The sequence below is a fragment of the Scyliorhinus torazame genome, chromosome X, assembly GCF_047496885.1.
Source record: "Scyliorhinus torazame isolate Kashiwa2021f chromosome X, sScyTor2.1, whole genome shotgun sequence".
NCBI lineage: Eukaryota > Metazoa > Chordata > Chondrichthyes > Carcharhiniformes > Scyliorhinidae > Scyliorhinus > Scyliorhinus torazame.
This window is the reverse complement of record NC_092738.1, coordinates 33,929,818-33,945,205: the sequence shown is the minus strand read 5'-3', so window position 1 is coordinate 33,945,205 and position 15,388 is coordinate 33,929,818. Positions and strand designations below refer to the sequence as shown.

At 56.8% G+C, this 15,388-nt stretch overlaps 1 protein-coding gene across 8 annotated transcripts in view; it reads left to right on the top strand.

Annotated features, from left to right (window-relative positions):
- Nucleotides 1-15,388, top strand: part of dgkaa (diacylglycerol kinase, alpha a) — a 237,164-nt gene that overhangs the window by 114,297 nt on the left and 107,479 nt on the right. For 5 of the 8 annotated variants that reach the window (XM_072494037.1, XM_072494040.1, XM_072494043.1 and 2 more), the window contains exon 2: nucleotides 1,075-1,190. The exons of 1 other annotated variant lie outside the window; for it this stretch is intronic. In XM_072494037.1, coding sequence (XP_072350138.1) covers nucleotides 1,124-1,190 — 67 coding nt within the window. In that variant the 5' untranslated portion in view covers nucleotides 1,075-1,123. The remainder of the gene's footprint in view (nucleotides 1-1,074; nucleotides 1,191-15,388) is intronic. 2 more of the 8 variants (XM_072494038.1, XM_072494042.1) reach the window with 1 other exon arrangement.

Genomic DNA, 15,388 nt, shown 5'->3' with positions numbered 1-15,388 from the left:
AACAAAGTGATCTAGGGGTACAGGTTCATAGCTCCTTGAAGGTGGAGTCACAGGTGGACAGGGTGGTGAAGCAGGCTTGGTTTTATTGCTCAGAATATTGAATACAGGAGTTGGGACGTCTTGTTGAAGTTGTACAAGACATTAGTAAGGCCACACATGGAACACTGTGTTCAGTTCTGGTCACCCTATTCTAGGAAGGATATTGTTAAACTAGAAAGAGTGCAGAAGAGATTTAAGAGGATGCTACCAGGACTTGATGGGCTGAGTTATAAGAAGAGGCTGGATAGGCTGGGACTTTTTTCCCTGGAGCGTAGGAGGCTTAGGGGTGAGCTTATAGAGGTCTATAAAATAATGAGGAGCATAGATAAGGTGGATAGTCGACATCTTTTCCCAAAGGTAGAGGAGTCTAGAACCAGAGGGCATAGGTTAAAGGTGAGAGGGGAGAGATACAAAAGAGACCAGAGGGGAAATGTCTTCACACAGAGGGTGGTAAACATCTGGAACGGGCTGCCAGAGGCAGTGGTAGAGTGGGTACAATTTTGTCCTTTAAGAAGCAGTTAGACAGTTACATGGGCAGGATGGGTATAGAGGGATATGGGACTAGCACAGTGATAGAAACTGGACGGCATGGACAAGCTGGGCCGAAGGGCCTGTCTCCCTGCTGTAAACATCTATGACGAGGCGTAGACTCTCTGTTTAGCACAGGGCTAAACCGCTGGCTTTGAAAGCAGACCAAGGCAGGCCAGAAGCGCGGGTTCAATTCCCGTACCGGCCTCCCCGAACAGGCTCCGGAATGTGGCGACTAGGGGCTTTTCACAGGAACTTCATTTGAAGCCTACTTGTGACAATAAGCGATTTTCATTTCATTTTCATTCTGACGGAGGGGCGGCAAGAAAGAGAGATAAAAAGAGAGCGAGAGGGAGAGAATTAAAAACAGTGAGTGACAGAGTGGCATCTGCAAGTACCTGAATCACAAATCCGGATCCGTGAATACGCGCTGTGACACTGCGGTGGAAGCTGACTGCTGACTGTACGCATTTCACCTGACCCCCCCTCTCTCTCTCTCTGTGCCAGTGCAGGAATTCTGGATTGAAACGGGATCGGTGAGGAAACCCCAAGAGAAATGAATGAGAAAGTGTGGTCGACCCTGAGCCCCGATGAGTTCGTCCAACTTCACAAGTACATTGAGTGTAAGTGCGGGCACAGGTGGCACCTGTAATTCTGGGCGCGGGGTGGCACTGTGCCCTCGTGGCCCTGGCACCGAGAGGTACTTTCCACCAATTTCACCGCTGTTCTGCAACTCCGAGCAAAATCAAATCTTTTGGATATAAAACCAAAATTCTCTCAGTCGGCACTTGTTGGGCGAGGAGAGAAGGGAAGGGAACGGAATCAGGATAGGGATAGGACGCCCGCCCTCACCCCTCAAAACCCACTGCCAGGGGAAAACTACCGTCCATTCACTGTGGGTCACATGAGAGGTAGGGACCAGGAGAAGCAGCTCCTTGACGTCGCTGTGCTCAGTCAGTCAGTAGGCCTCAGGCTGATAGCCCAGACTGGTCAGGATTAGCCGGTTGCAGCCTTGGTGATGTCAACGGCAAAATAGTTAGACGCGGCCCCAGGGAGAGGGAGGTAAAAGTCACTGCGGCTTGTTGTGAGTCTCTGTGTGAATGAGAGAGAGAAAGACAGAGATATTTTGTGCGAGAGAGAGATAGAGAGAGAGAGAGAGAATGTGTGCAGGAGAGAGATAGAGGTGTGTGTGTGCGAGAGACAGACAGAAAGAAACAGAGGTGTGTGTGCATGAGGGAGAGTGAGTGAGTGAGAAAGATAGAGAGACGGAGAGAGGGAGAGCATGTGTGTGAGAGAGAGAGAGGGAGAGTGTGTGAGAGAGGCGTATGTGAGAGAAAGAGAGCATGAGAGAGAGAGGAAGCAAGCGTGGGAGAGAGGGAGATAGTGTGAGCGAGAGAGTGAGTGAGCGAGAGAGTGAGTGAGTGAGTGAGTGAGAGGGAGAGGGGGGTGCGAGAGAGAGGGGGAGGGAAAGTGAGAGGGGAGCAACAGAGAGGGGGGAGGGAGGGAGGAGAGAGGACGAGAGAGGGAGGGTGAGTTAGAGAGAGAGTGTCAGAGAGTGAGTGAAAGAGAGGGAGAGAGTGTGAGCAAGAGAGAGAGTGAACGAGAGAGTGTGAGAGAGAGAGTGAGTGAGAGAGAGAGGGAGCCAGAAAGAGAGAGGGGGGGGAGCGAGAGGGGGGAGCGAGAGTGGGGAGGGAGAGAGAGGGGGAGGGAGAGAGAGGGGGAGGGAGGGAGAGAGGGGAGGGAGGGAGAGAGGGGAGGGAGGGAGAGAGGGGAGAGGGAGGGAGAGAGAGGGGGAGGGAGAGAGAGGGGGAGGGAGGGAGAGAGGGGGGAGGGAGTGAGAGAAAGTGGAGCAGGAGAGAGAGGGGGAGGGAGGAAGGAGAGAGTGGGGGGTGCGGAAGAGAGAGGGGGCAGGGAGAGAGAGGGGGAGGGAGGGAGAGAGGGGGAGGGAGTGAGAGAAAGTGGAGCAGGAGAGAGAGGGGGAGGGAGGAAGGAGAGAGCGGGGGAGGGAGAGTGGGGGGTGCGGAAGAGAGAGGGGGCAGGGAGAGAGAGGGGGAGGGAGGGAGGAGAGAGCAGAAGGAGAGAGTGGGGAGGGAGAGAGAGGGGGTGAGGGAGGGAGAGGAGGGAAGGGAGAGAGAGGGGGAGGGAGAGAGAGGGAGGAGGGAGAGAGAGGGGGAGGGAGAGAGAGGGGGAGGGAGAGAGAGGGGGAGGGAGAGAGAGGGGGAGGGAGAGAGAGGGGGAGGGAGAGAGAGGGGGAGGGAGAGAGAGGGGGAGGGAGAGAGAGGGAGGAGGGAGAGAGGGAGGAGGGAGAGAGAGGGGGTGAGGGAGGGAGAGGAGGGAAGGGAGAGAGAGGGGGAGGGAGAGAGAGGGAGGAGGGAGAGAGAGGGGGAGGGAGAGAGAGGGGGAGGGAGAGAGAGGGAGGAGGGAGAGAGAGGGAGGAGGGAGAAAGGGGGGAGGGAGAGAGGGGGGAGGGAGAGAGGGGGGAGGGAGAGAGGGGGAGGGAGAGAGGGGGGAGGGAGAGAGGGGGGAGGGAGAGAGAGGGGGAGGGAGAGAGTAGGACAGGGAGAGTAGGACAGGGAGAGAGGGGGGAGGGAGAGCGAGGGGGAGGGAGAGAGTAGGACAGGGAGAGGGGGGAGGGAGAGAGTAGGACAGGGAGAGGGGGAGGGAGAGAGAGGGGGAGGGAGAGAGAGGGGGAGGGAGAGAGTAGGACAGGGAGAGAGAGGGGGAGGGAGAGAGTAGGACAGGGAAAGAGGGGGGAGGGAAAGAGAGGGGGAGGGAGAGAGTAAGACAGGGAGAGAGAGGCTGAGGGAGAGAGGGGGATGATGTGTTATGTACTCTGGGATAACACACGCTGCAACTCAATGCAGCTTTGACCAATGTGATGACATCGCTGGTGCTCCCTCCAGTGTTCACGTAGTCACATTAACCCCTTGTGTATTTAGTTACATTAACCCCGTGTATATTTACAGTGATGCATATCACCACATCCCCCCTTTTTCATGTTACATATTTTCTGTACAGTGTTAAAGAAAAATTGAACAAAACCAGGTAAATAAGTGGTGACATGTACACGTTATGATGACTGTGATGACTATTCAAGATCAAAGAATAGTTATGATGATGTTGAGGCTTATACAATACCAAATAATAGTTATGAGTCCAAAATTTTCACGGTCGAGTGGCTTTCTCGCGCTGTTATGGAAGTGTTGATGTTGATGTTGTCATTCCCTGTGAACGCAGTCAGTGTCCTGGTGTTTACGTAGCCAAGAAGTCATCAGGCGGTGTTCAAATGGTCAAATCACTTCATTGTCTGAGGTGGACTCTTTTTGTTTTATGCTTGTGGGAGCAATTCTTGATGACATCTTCCCTGAAAGCTGGTTTGCTTGTCCGTAGTGTAGCAAACGTGAATTGGTAAGATGCGTTGACATGCTATGGCATGTTTGCACTCTCGCCATTGTTCTGAGCTGAGCAGTAACATTGTCCTTCATGGGCAGAGTTGTACCATGTCGTACCAGTTGTTGTTCTATTGTTGTTGTCATTGTTGTTATTGACCTGCTTGTTGGTGTGTTTGTTGTTGTTTTTGTAGGTTTTGTTGTTGTGTTTATTGCGCTCAATGACTATTCCGAGTGGCGAATTCGAGTCCTTCACAAAGTTACTTGTCCCAGTGTCCTTTGTGGCAGCTGCTGTTTCATTGAGCGTGCCGTCTCGGATTCCTCGGCGCTCCCCGTCTGGAGTCATGTCCGGTTCGCTTGAATCATCTTTGGTTTCTTGATGCTCCCCGTCTGGAGTCATTTCAGGTTCTTGTGGAGACGCTCGAGTAGATGAGGTTTGAATTAACGTGGTGTCACTGGAGTCACTAGGAGCCTCAGTTTGACTGTCGAGTGCCTCTGTACATACTTGCTGAGATCTGTCAGCGTCGCTGAGATGTTGCACATCTTGTATGGGCAGACTGTCATAGTCGTCTTGCTGTGCACCTGAGCGTGGCAGACTTGCATCGACTGCTGCTGGTTGCTCAGATAAGGCTGCTAGACCTTCCTGGTCTTGTTCATGCAAGGACTGCGCTCTGGAATCTTGCGTTGCTTCCATCGTGGAGTCTGTCAACGAGCTCACTGTGGAGGCTTGTGTCACTCTCTGTGTGGAGTCTGGCATCGTTCCCTGTGTGGAGTCGTGCAGTGGTCTCGCTGTGGAGTCTGTCATCGCTTTCTGTGCGAATTCAGGGACTCTTCGTGTTGCGTGGACCACTCTCTTGGCGTCAGGCCGCTCTCTGTGGGCTTGTACCGCTCTCTGTGGGCTTGTACCGCTCTCTGTGGGCTTGTACCGCTCTCTGTGGGCTTGTACCGCTCTCTGTGGGCTTGTACCGCTCTCTGTCTCTTGGCGTCAGGCCGCTCTCTGTGGGCTTGTACCGCTCTCTGTCTCTTGGTGTCAGGCCGCTCTCTGTGGGCTTGTACCGCTCTCTGTCTCTTGGCGTCAGGCCGTTCTCTGTGGGCTTGTACCGCTCTCTGTCTCTTGGTGTCAGGCCGCTCTCTGTGGGCTTGTACCGCTCTCTGTCTCTTGGCGTCAGGTCGTTCTCTGTGGGCTTGTACCTCTCTCTGTCGCTTGGCGTCAGGCCGCTCTCTGTGGGCTTGTACCGCTCTCTGTCTCTTGGCGTCAGGTCGTTCTCTGTGGGCTTGTACCTCTCTCTGTCTCTTGGCGTCAGGCCGCTCTCTGTGGGCTTGTACCGCTCTCTGTCTCTTGGCGTCAGGCCGCTCTCTGTGGGATTGTACCGCTCTCTGTCTCTTGGCGTCACGCCGCTCTCTGTGGGCTTGTACCGCTCTCTGTCTCTTGGCGTCACGCCGCTCTCTGTGGGCTTGTATCGCTCTCTGTCTCTTGGCGTCAGGCCGCTCTCTGTGGGCTTGTACCGCTCTCTGTCTCTTGGCGTCAGGCCGTTCTCTGTGGGCTTGTACCGCTCTCTGTCTCTTGGCGTCAGGCCGCTCTCTGTGGGATTGTACCGCTCTCTGTCTCTTGGTGCCAGGCCGCTCTCTGTGGGCTTGTACCGCTCTCTGTCTCTTGGTGCCAGGCCGCTCTCTGTGGGCTTGTACCGCTCTCTGTCTCTTGGAGTCAGTCCGCTCTCTGTGGGCTTGTACCGCTCTCTGTCTCTCGGCGTCAGGCCGCTCTCTGTGGGCTTGTACCGCTCTCTGTCTCTTGGCGTCAGGCCGCTCTCTGTGGGCTTGTACCGTTCTCTGTCTCTTGGCGTCAGACCGCTCTCTGTGGGCTTGTACCGCTCTCTGTGGGCTTGTACCGCTCTCTGTCTCTTGGCGTCAGGCCGCTCTCTGTGGGCTTGTACCGCTCTCTGTCTCTTGGCGTCAGGCCGCTCTCTGTGGGCTTGTACCGTTCTCTGTCTCTTGGCGTCAGACCGCTCTCTGTGGGCTTGTACCGCTCTCTGTGGGCTTGTACCGCTCTCTGTCTCTTGGCTTCAGTCCGCTCTCTGTGGGCTTGTACCGCTCTCTGTCTCTTGGCGTCAGGCCGCTCTCTGTGGGCTTGTACCGCTCTCTGTCTCTTGGCGTCAGGCCGCTCTCTGTGGGCTTGTACCGCTCTCTGTCTCTTGGCGTCAGGCCGTTCTCTGTGGGCTTGTACCGCTCTCTGTCTCTTGGAGTCAGGCCGCTCTCTGTGAGCTTGTACCGCTCTCTGTCTCTTGGAGTCAGGCCGCTCTCTGTGAGCTTGTACCGCTCTCTGTCTCTTGGTGTCAGGCCGCTCTCTGTGGACATGTACCGCTCTCTGTCTCTTGGAGTCAGGCCGCTCTCTGTGGGCTTGTACCGCTCTCTGTGGGCTTGTACCGCTCTCTGTGGGCTTGTACCGCTCTCTGTGGGCTTGTACCGCTCTCTGTCTCTTGGAGTCAGGCCGCTCTCTGTGGGCTTGTACCGCTCTCTGTCTCTTGGTGTCAGGCCGCTCTCTGTGGGCTTGTACCGCTCTCTGTCTCTTGGCGTCAGGCCGCTCTCTGTGGGCTTGTACCGCTCTCTGTCTCTTGGCGTCAGGCCGCTCTCTGTCTCTTGGCGTCAGGCCGTTCTCTGTCTCTTGGCGTCAGGCCGCTCTCTGTGGGCTTGTACCGCTCTCTGTGGGCTTGTACCTCTCTCTGTCTCTTGGCGTCAGGCCGCTCTCTGTGGGCTTGTACCGCTCTCTGTCTCTTGGCGTCAGGCCGCTCTCTGTGGGCTTGTACCTCTCTCTGTGGGCTTGTACCGCTCTCTGTGGGCTTGTACCGCTCTCTGTGGGCTTGTACCTCTCTCTGTGGGCTTGTACCGCTCTCTGTGGGCTTGTACCGCTCTCTGTCTCTTGGCGTCAGGCCGCTCTCTGTGGGCTTGTACCGCTCTCTGTCTCTTGGTGTCAGGCCGCTCTCTGTGGGCTTGTACCGCTCTCTGTCTCTTGGCGTCAGGCCGCTCTCTGTGGGCTTGTACCGCTCTCTGTCTCTTGGTGTCAGGCCGCTCTCTGTGGGCTTGTACCGCTCTCTGTCTCTTGGCGTCAGGCCGCTCTCTGTGGGCTTGTACCGCTCTCTGTCTCTTGGTGTCAGGCCGCTCTCTGTGGGCTTGTACCGCTCTCTGACTCTTGGTGCCAGGCCGCACTCTGTGGGCTTGTACCGCTCTCTGTCTCTTGGTGTCAGGCCGCTCTCTGTGGGCTTGTACCGCTCTCTGTCTCTTGGCGTCAGGCCGTTCTCTGTGGGCTTGTACCGCTCTCTGTCTCTTGGCGTCAGGCCGTTCTCTGTGGGCTTGTACCGCTCTCTGTCTCTTGGAGTCAGGCCGCTCTCTGTGGGCTTGTACCGCTCTCTGTCTCTTGGTGTCAGGCCGCTCTCTGTGGGCTTGTACCGCTCTCTGTCTCTTGGCGTCAGGCCGTTCTCTGTGGGCTTGTACCGCTCTCTGTCTCTTGGCGTCAGGCCGTTCTCTGTGGGCTTGTACCGCTCTCTGTCTCTTGGAGTCAGGCCGCTCTCTGTGGGCTTGTACCGCTCTCTGCCTCTTGGCGTCAGGCCGTTCTCTGTGGGCTTGTACCGCTCTCTGTCTCTTGGAGTCAGGCCGCTCTCTGTGGGCTTGTACCGCTCTCTGCCTCTTGGCGTCAGGCTGCGCTCTGTGGGCTTGTACCGCTCTCTGTCTCTTTGTATCAGGCCGCTCTCTGTGGGCTTGTACCGCTCTCTGTCTCTTGGTGTCAGGCCGCTCTCTGTGGGCTTGTACCGCTCTCTGTCTCTTGGCGTCAGGCCGCTCTCTGTGGGCTTGTACCGCTCTCTGTCTCTTGGTGTCAGGCCGCTCTCTGTGGGCTTGTACCGCTCTCTGTCTCTTGGCGTCAGGCCGCTCTCTGTGGGCTTGTACCGCTCTCTGTCTCTTGGCGTCAGGCCGCTCTCTGTGGGCTTGTACCTCTCTCTGTTTCTTGGCGTCAGGCTGCGCTCTGTGGGCTTGTACCGCTCTCTGTTTCTTGGAGTCAGGCCGCTCTCTGTGGGATTGTACCGCTCTCTGTCTCTTGGCGTCAGGTCGTTCTCTGTGGGCTTGTACCGCTCTCTGTCTCTTGGTGTCAGTCCGCTCTCTGTGGGCTTGTACCGCTCTCTGTCTCTTGGCGTCAGGCCGCTCTCTGTGGGCTTGTACCGCTCTCTGTCTCTTGGCGTCAGGCCGCTCTCTGTGGGCTTGTACCGCTCTCTGCCTCTTGGCGTCAGGCTGCGCTCTGTGGGCTTGTAACGCTCTCTGTCTCTTGGCGTCAGGCCGCTCTCTGTGGGCTTGTACCGCTCTCTGTCTCTTGGCGTCAGGCCGCTCTCTGTGGGATTGTACCGCTCTCTGTCTCTTGGTGTCAGGCCGCTCTCTGTGGGCTTGTACCGCTCTCTGTCTCTTTGTATCAGGCCGCTCTCTGTGGGCTTGTACCGCTCTCTGTCTCTTGGTGCCAGGCCGCACTCTGTGGGATTGTACCGCTCTCTGTCTCTTGGTGTCAGTCCGCTCTCTGTGGGCTTGTAACGCTCTCTGTCTCTTGGCGTCAGGCCGCTCTCTGTGGGCTTGTACCGCTCTCGGTCTCTTGGTGTCAGGCCGCTCTCTGTGGGCTTGTACCGCTCTCTGTCTCTTGGCGTCAGGCCGCTCTCTGTGGGCTTGTACCGCTCTCGGTCTCTTGGTGTCAGGCCGCTCTCTGTGGGCTTGTACCGCTCTCTGTCTCTTGGCGTCAGGCCGCTCTCTGTGGGCTTGTACCGCTCTCTGTCTCTTGGCGTCAGGCCGCTCTCTGTGGGATTGTACCGCTCTCTGTCTCTTGGCGTCAGGCCGCTCTCTGTGGGCTTGTACCGCTCTCTGTCTCTTGGCGTCAGGCCGCTCTCTGTGGGATTGTACCGCTCTCTGTCTCTTGGCGTCAGGCCGCTCTCTGTGGGCTTGTACCGCTCTCTGTCTCTTGGCGTCAGGCCGCTCTCTGTGGGCTTGTACCTCTCTCTGTCTCTTGGCGTCAGGCCGCTCTCTGTGGGCTTGTACCGCTCTCTGTCTCTTGGCGTCAGGCCACTCTCTGTGGGCTTGTACCGCTCTCTGTCTCTTGGCGTCAGGCCGCTCTCTGTGGGCTTGTACCGCTCTCTGTCTCTTGGCGTCAGGCCGCTCTCTGTGGGATTGTACCGCTCTCTGTCTCTTGGCGTCAGGCCGCTCTCTGTGGGCTTGTACCGCTCTCTGTCTCTTGGCGTCAGGACGCTCTCTGTGGGCTTGTACCGCTCTCTGTCTCTTGGCGTCAGGCCGCTCTCTGTGGGCTTGTACCGCTCTCTGTCTCTTGGCGTCAGGCCGCTCTCTGTGGGCTTGTACCGCTCTCTGTCTCTTGGCGTCAGGCCGCTCTCTGTGGGCTTGTACCGCTCTCTGTCTCTTGGCGTCAGGCCGCTCTCTGTGGGCTTGTACCTCTCTCTGTCTCTTGGCGTCAGCCCGCTCTCTGTGGGCTTGTACCGCTCTCTGTCTCTTGGCGTCAGGCCGCTCTCTGTGGGCTTGTACCGCTCTCTGTCTCTTGGCGTCAGATCGCTCTCTGTGGGCTTGTACCTCTCTCTGTCTCTTGGCGTCAGGCCGCTCTCTGTGGGCTTGTACCGCTCTCTGTCTCTTGGTGCCAGGCCGCTCTCTGTGGGCTTGTACCGCTCTCTGTCTCTTGGCGTCAGGCCGCTCTCTGTGGGCTTGTACCGCTCTCTGTCTCTTGGCGCCAGGCCGCTCTCTGTGGGCTTGTACCGCTCTCTGTGGGCTTGTACCGCTCTCTGTCTCTTGGAGTCAGGCCGCTCTCTGTGGGCTTGTACCGCTCTCTGTCTCTTGGCGTCAGATCGCTCTCTGTGGGCTTGTACCGCTCTCTGTCTCTTGGAGTCAGGCCGCTCTCTGTGGGCTTGTACCGCTCTCTGTGGGCTTGTACCGCTCTCTGTCTCTTGGCGTCAGGCCGCTCTCTGTGGGCTTGTACCGCTCTCTGTCTCTTGGCGTCAGATCGCTCTCTGTGGGCTTGTACCGCTCTCTGTCTCTTGGCGTCAGATCGCTCTCTGTGGGATTGTACCGCTCTCTGTCTCTTGGCGTCAGGCCGCTCTCTGTGGGATTGTACCGCTCTCTGTCTCTTGGTGTCAGGCCGCTCTCTGTGGGCTTGTACCGCTCTCTGTCTCTTGGCGTCAGGCCGCTCTCTGTGGGCTTGTCCCGCTCTCTGTCTCTTGGCGTCAGGCCGCTCTCTGTGGGCTTGTACCGCTCTCTGTCTCTTGGCGTCAGGCCGTTCTCTGTGGGCTTGTACCGCTCTCTGTCTCTTGGCGTCAGGCCGTTCTCTGTGGGCTTGTACCGCTCTCTGTCTCTTGGTGTCAGGCCGTTCTCTGTGGGCTTGTACCGCTCTCTGTCTCTTGGTGTCAGGCCGTTCTCTGTGGGCTTGTACCGCTCTCTGTCTCTTGGCGTCAGGCCGCTCTCTGTGGGCTTGTACCGCTCTCTGTCTCTTGGCGTCAGGCCGCTCTCTGTGGGCTTGTACCGCTCTCTGTCTCTTGGCGTCAGGCCGCTCTCTGTGGGCTTGTACCGCTCTCTGTCTCTTGGCGTCAGACCGCTCTCTGTGGGCTTGTACCGCTCTCTGTCTCTTGGCGTCAGGCCGCTCTCTGTGGGCTTGTACCGCTCTCTGTCTCTTTGTATCAGGCCGCTCTCTGTGGGCTTGTACCGCTCTCTGTCTCTTGGCGTCAGGCCGCTCTCTGTGGGCTTGTACCGCTCTCTGTCTCTTGGCGTCAGGCCGCTCTCTGTGGGCTTGTACCGCTCTCTGTGGGCTTGTACCGCTCTCTGTCTCTGGCGTCAGGCCGCTCTCTGTGGGCTTGTACCGCTCTCTGTGGGCTTGTACCGCTCTCTGTGGGCTTGTACCGCTCTCTGTCTCTGGCGTCAGGCCGCTCTCTGTGGGCTTGTACCGCTCTCTGTCTCTTGGTGTCAGGCCGCTCTCTGTGGGCTTGTACCGCTCTCTGTCTCTTGGTGTCAGGCCGCTCTCTGTGGGCTTGTACCGCTCTCTGTGGGCTTGTACCGCTCTCTGTCTCTGGCGTCAGGCCGCTCTCTGTGGGCTTGTACCGCTCTCTGTGGGCTTGTACCGCTCTCTGTGGGCTTGTACCGCTCTCTGTGGGCTTGTACCGCTCTCTGTCTCTGGCGTCAGGCCGCTCTCTGTGGGATTGTACCGCTCTCTGTCTCTTGGCGTCAGGCCGCTCTCTGTGGGCTTGTCCCGCTCTCTGTCTCTTGGCGTCAGGCCGCTCTCTGTGGGCTTGTACCGCTCTCTGTCTCTTGGCGTCAGACCGCTCTCTGTGGGCTTGTACCGCTCTCTGTCTCTTGGTGTCAGGCCGCTCTCTGTGGGCTTGTACCGCTCTCTGTCTCTTGGCGTCAGGCCGCTCTCTGTGGGCTTGTACCGCTCTCTGTCTCTTGGCGTCAGGCCGCTCTCTGTGGGCTTGTACCGCTCTCTGTCTCTTGGCGTCAGGCCGCTCTCTGTGGGCTTGTACCTCTCTCTGTCTCTTGGCGTCAGACCACTCTCTGTGGGCTTGTACCGCTCTCTGTCTCTTGGAGTCAGGCCGTTCTCTGTGGGCTTGTACCGCTCTCTGTCTCTTGGCGTCAGGCCGCTCTCTGTGGGCTTGTACCGTTCTCTGTGGGCTTGTACCGCTCTCTGTCTCTTGGCGTCAGGCCGCTCTCTGTGGGCTTGTACCGCTCTCTGTCTCTTGGTGCCAGGCCGCTCTCTGTGGGCTTGTACCGCTCTCTGTCTCTTGGAGTCAGGCCGTTCTCTGTGGGATTGTACCGCTCTCTGTCTCTTGGTGTCAGGCCGCTCTCTGTGGGCTTGTACCGCTCTCTGTCTCTTGGCGTCAGGCCGCTCTCTGTGGGCTTGTACCGCTCTCTGTCTCTTGGCGTCAGGCCGCTCTCTGTGGGCTTGTACCGCTCTCTGTCTCTTGGTGTCAGACCGCTCTCTGTGGGCTTGTACCGCTCTCTGTCTCTTGGCGTCAGGCCGCTCTCTGTGGGCTTGTACCGCTCTCTGTCTCTTGGCGTCAGGTCGTTCTCTGTGGGCTTGTACCGCTCTCTGTCTCTTGGCGTCAGGCCGTTCTCTGTGGGCTTGTACCGCTCTCTGTCTCTTGGAGTCAGGCCGCTCTCTGTGGGCTTGTACCGCTCTCTGTCTCTTGGCGTCAGGCCGCTCTCTGTGGGCTTGTACCGCTCTCTGTCTCTTGGCGTCAGGCCGTTCTCTGTGGGCTTGTACCACTCTCTGTCTCTTGGTGTCAGGCCGCTCTCTGTGGGCTTGTACCGCTCTCTGTCTCTTGGCGTCAGGCCGTTCTCTGTGGGCTTGTACCACTCTCTGTCTCTTGGTGTCAGGCCGCTCTCTGTGGGCTTGTACCGCTCTCTGTCTCTTGGCGTCAGGCCGCTCTCTGTGGGCTTGTACCGCTCTCTGTCTCTTGGCGTCAGACCGCTCTCTGTGGGCTTGTACCGCTCTCTGTCTCTTGGCGTCAGGCCGCTCTCTGTGGGCTTGTACCGCTCTCTGTGGGCTTGTACCGCTCTCTGTGGGCTTGTACCGCTCTCTGTGGGCTTGTACCGCTCTCTGTGGGCTTGTACCGCTCTCTGTCTCTTGGAGTCAGGCCGCTCTCTGTGGGCTTGTACCGCTCTCTGTCTCTTGGCGTCAGGCCGCTCTCTGTGGGCTTGTACCGCTCTCTGTCTCTTGGTGTCAGGCCGCTCACTGTGGGCTTGTACCGCTCTCTGTCTCTTGGCGTCCGGCCGCTCTCTGTGGGCTTGTACCGCTCTCTGTCTCTTGGTGTCAGGCCGCTCTCTGTGGGCTTGTACCGCTCTCTGTCTCTTGGTGTCAGGCCGCTCACTGTGGGCTTGTACCGCTCTCTGTCTCTTGGCGTCAGGCCGCTCTCTGTGGGCTTGTACCGCTCTCTGTCTCTTGGTGTCAGGCCGCTCTCTGTGGGCTTGTACCGCTCTCTGTCTCTTGGTGTCAGGCCGCTCACTGTGGGCTTGTACCGCTCTCTGTCTCTTGGCGTCAGGCCGCTCTCTGTGGGATTGTACCTCTCTCTGTCTCTTGGCGTCAGGCCGCTCTCTGTGGGCTTGTACCGCTCTCTGTCTCTTGGTGTCAGGCCGCTCTCTGTGGGCTTGTACCGCTCTCTGTCTCTTGGCGTCAGGCCGCTCTCTGTGGGCTTGTACCGCTCTCTGTCTCTTGGTGTCAGGCCGCTCTCTGTGGGCTTGTACCGCTCTCTGTCTCTTGGAGTCAGGCCGCTCTCTGTGGGCTTGTACCGCTCTCTGTCTCTTGGCGTCAGGCCGCTCTCTGTGGGCTTGTACCGCTCTCTGTCTCTTGGCGTCAGGCCGCTCTCTGTGGGCTTGTACCGCTCTCTGTCTCTTGGTGTCAGGCCGCTCTCTGTGGGCTTGTACCGCTCTCTGTCTCTTGGCTTCAGGCCGCAGCAGAATCCTGTACACATGGGTCGGGATGTCCTCTGTGCTGGGCTGAGGATCCTCAAATCCGAAGAACTCGTCCATGACTGTGTCGGATGGTTTAATGTACAACACACCTCGTTGCAGTTCGGATTTGGTACTGAGGTCGTCATGTCCAATGATGAAATCATCATCTGAGTCGTAGTCTTCAAGGACTAAATCATCTCTTAGGGCGGTGCTAACTGCTTGTTGCAGGGTTCTGCGGAGGTTACTTCCAGCGACTGGCCAAAGTTCAGGCATTGTGCTGTTGTTCCAGGTGAAAGAATTGTGTTTTCTGGCGGTAAAATTTTTTTTCACTATTTTCGGACATTTCCCCTTTAAGTGGGCGTGGTCTGGGGGCCTCTGACGTCATGGCGCTTGTGACGTAGAGCGTAGGAATGGATTGCGCATGCGCAGATCGCTTTTCCTTCACTGCGCATGCACAGCTTCTCGCGCATGCACAGCTTCTCGCGCATGCACAGCTTCTCGCGCATGCACAAAACACTTTCGCCGGTTCGCTTCTTCTGGGGAACTGCGCATGTGCGGCTCCTTGCGCAAGATGGCTGCCAATCAAAATTGCCGTTTGCTTCTGTTGCAAGCCTACCTTTGCCTCGTGGTGAGTACAGGCGCCAGTTTTACCGATTTCTGTTGTGTTCACCTCGCAGTAGTTTTCAAACTTGTCCAGGACATTCCGGAAGTCTCTCTTGTCCTGCCCTTTGGAGTACAGGAAGGAGTTGAAGATTTCTGTTGCACTTTCACCCGCAATGGTGAGTAGAAGATCTATCTTCTCAGCATCGGCCACGCCATCTAGGTCAGATGCTACCATGTAAATCTCAAATCTCTGCTTGAATGCACGCCAGTTGGCACTGAGATTGCCGCGGTACCGGAGCTGCTGAGGAACCGGAATCTCGATCATCTTGCCTGGGTGCTGTTGCTGGTAGTCACGGATCTTGCTGAGTTGAACTATATATATTCAACAGGCACTACTGGTACCATGTTGTGTTATGTACTCTGGGATAACACAGGCTGTAACTCAATGCAGCTTTGACCAAAAGATACTCCAGACTTTGAAGTAAGTTCAATGTGATTTAGTGAACCAGTAGCACAGTTCTCTATGAGTTCGACTCTCCTGCTAATCTTGCTATAGTAACTCAGTCTAACTAACCAGTCTGCTCTAAGCCACGAGGTGGGTGTGATGCTTCTAATCTGCCCCTGTCCTGCTCTCTAAGTGTCGCCTGTGGAAAGAGACAGAGCATGTGTGCCCTGTCCTTATATATGGGTTGTGTAATGCCCCCTTGTGGTAGTGTCACCTCTGGGTGTCTTGACTGCCCATTGGTCGTGTCCTATTCTATGTGTTCATTAGCTGTATGTCTGCATGTCATGATGTCTCTGGTGCTCCCTCTAGTGTTTACTTAGTTGTAGTGTATTTACATTAACCCCTTGTGTATTTACAGTAATGCATATCACCACGAGTGAGAGAGTGTGTGTGAGAGAGAGAGAGAGACAGTGAGTGAGAGAGAGAGAGTGTGAGAGACAGAGTGAGAGAGAGTGAGAGAGACTGAGTGAGAGAGACTGAGTGAGAGAGACTGAGTGAGAGAGACTGAGTGAGAGAGACTGAGTGAGACAGAGAGTGTGTGAGAGAGACTGAGAGACAGTGAGTGAGACAGAGAGAGAGAGTGAGAGAGACTGAGTGAGACAGAGTGAGTGAGAGAGAGAGTGAGAGACAGTGAGCGAGTGAGAGAGTGTGAGAGACAGTGAGTGAGAGAGAGTGAGAGACAGAGTGAGTGAGAGAGAGTGTGAGAGACAGTGAGTGAGACAGAGTGAGAGAGACAGAGTGAGTGAGAGAGAGTGAGACAGAGTGAGTGAGAGAGAGAGTGAGAGAGACTGAGTGAGAGAGTGAGAGACAGTGAGTGAGTGAGGGAGTGTGAGACAGTGAGTGAGACAGAGTGAGAGAGACAGAG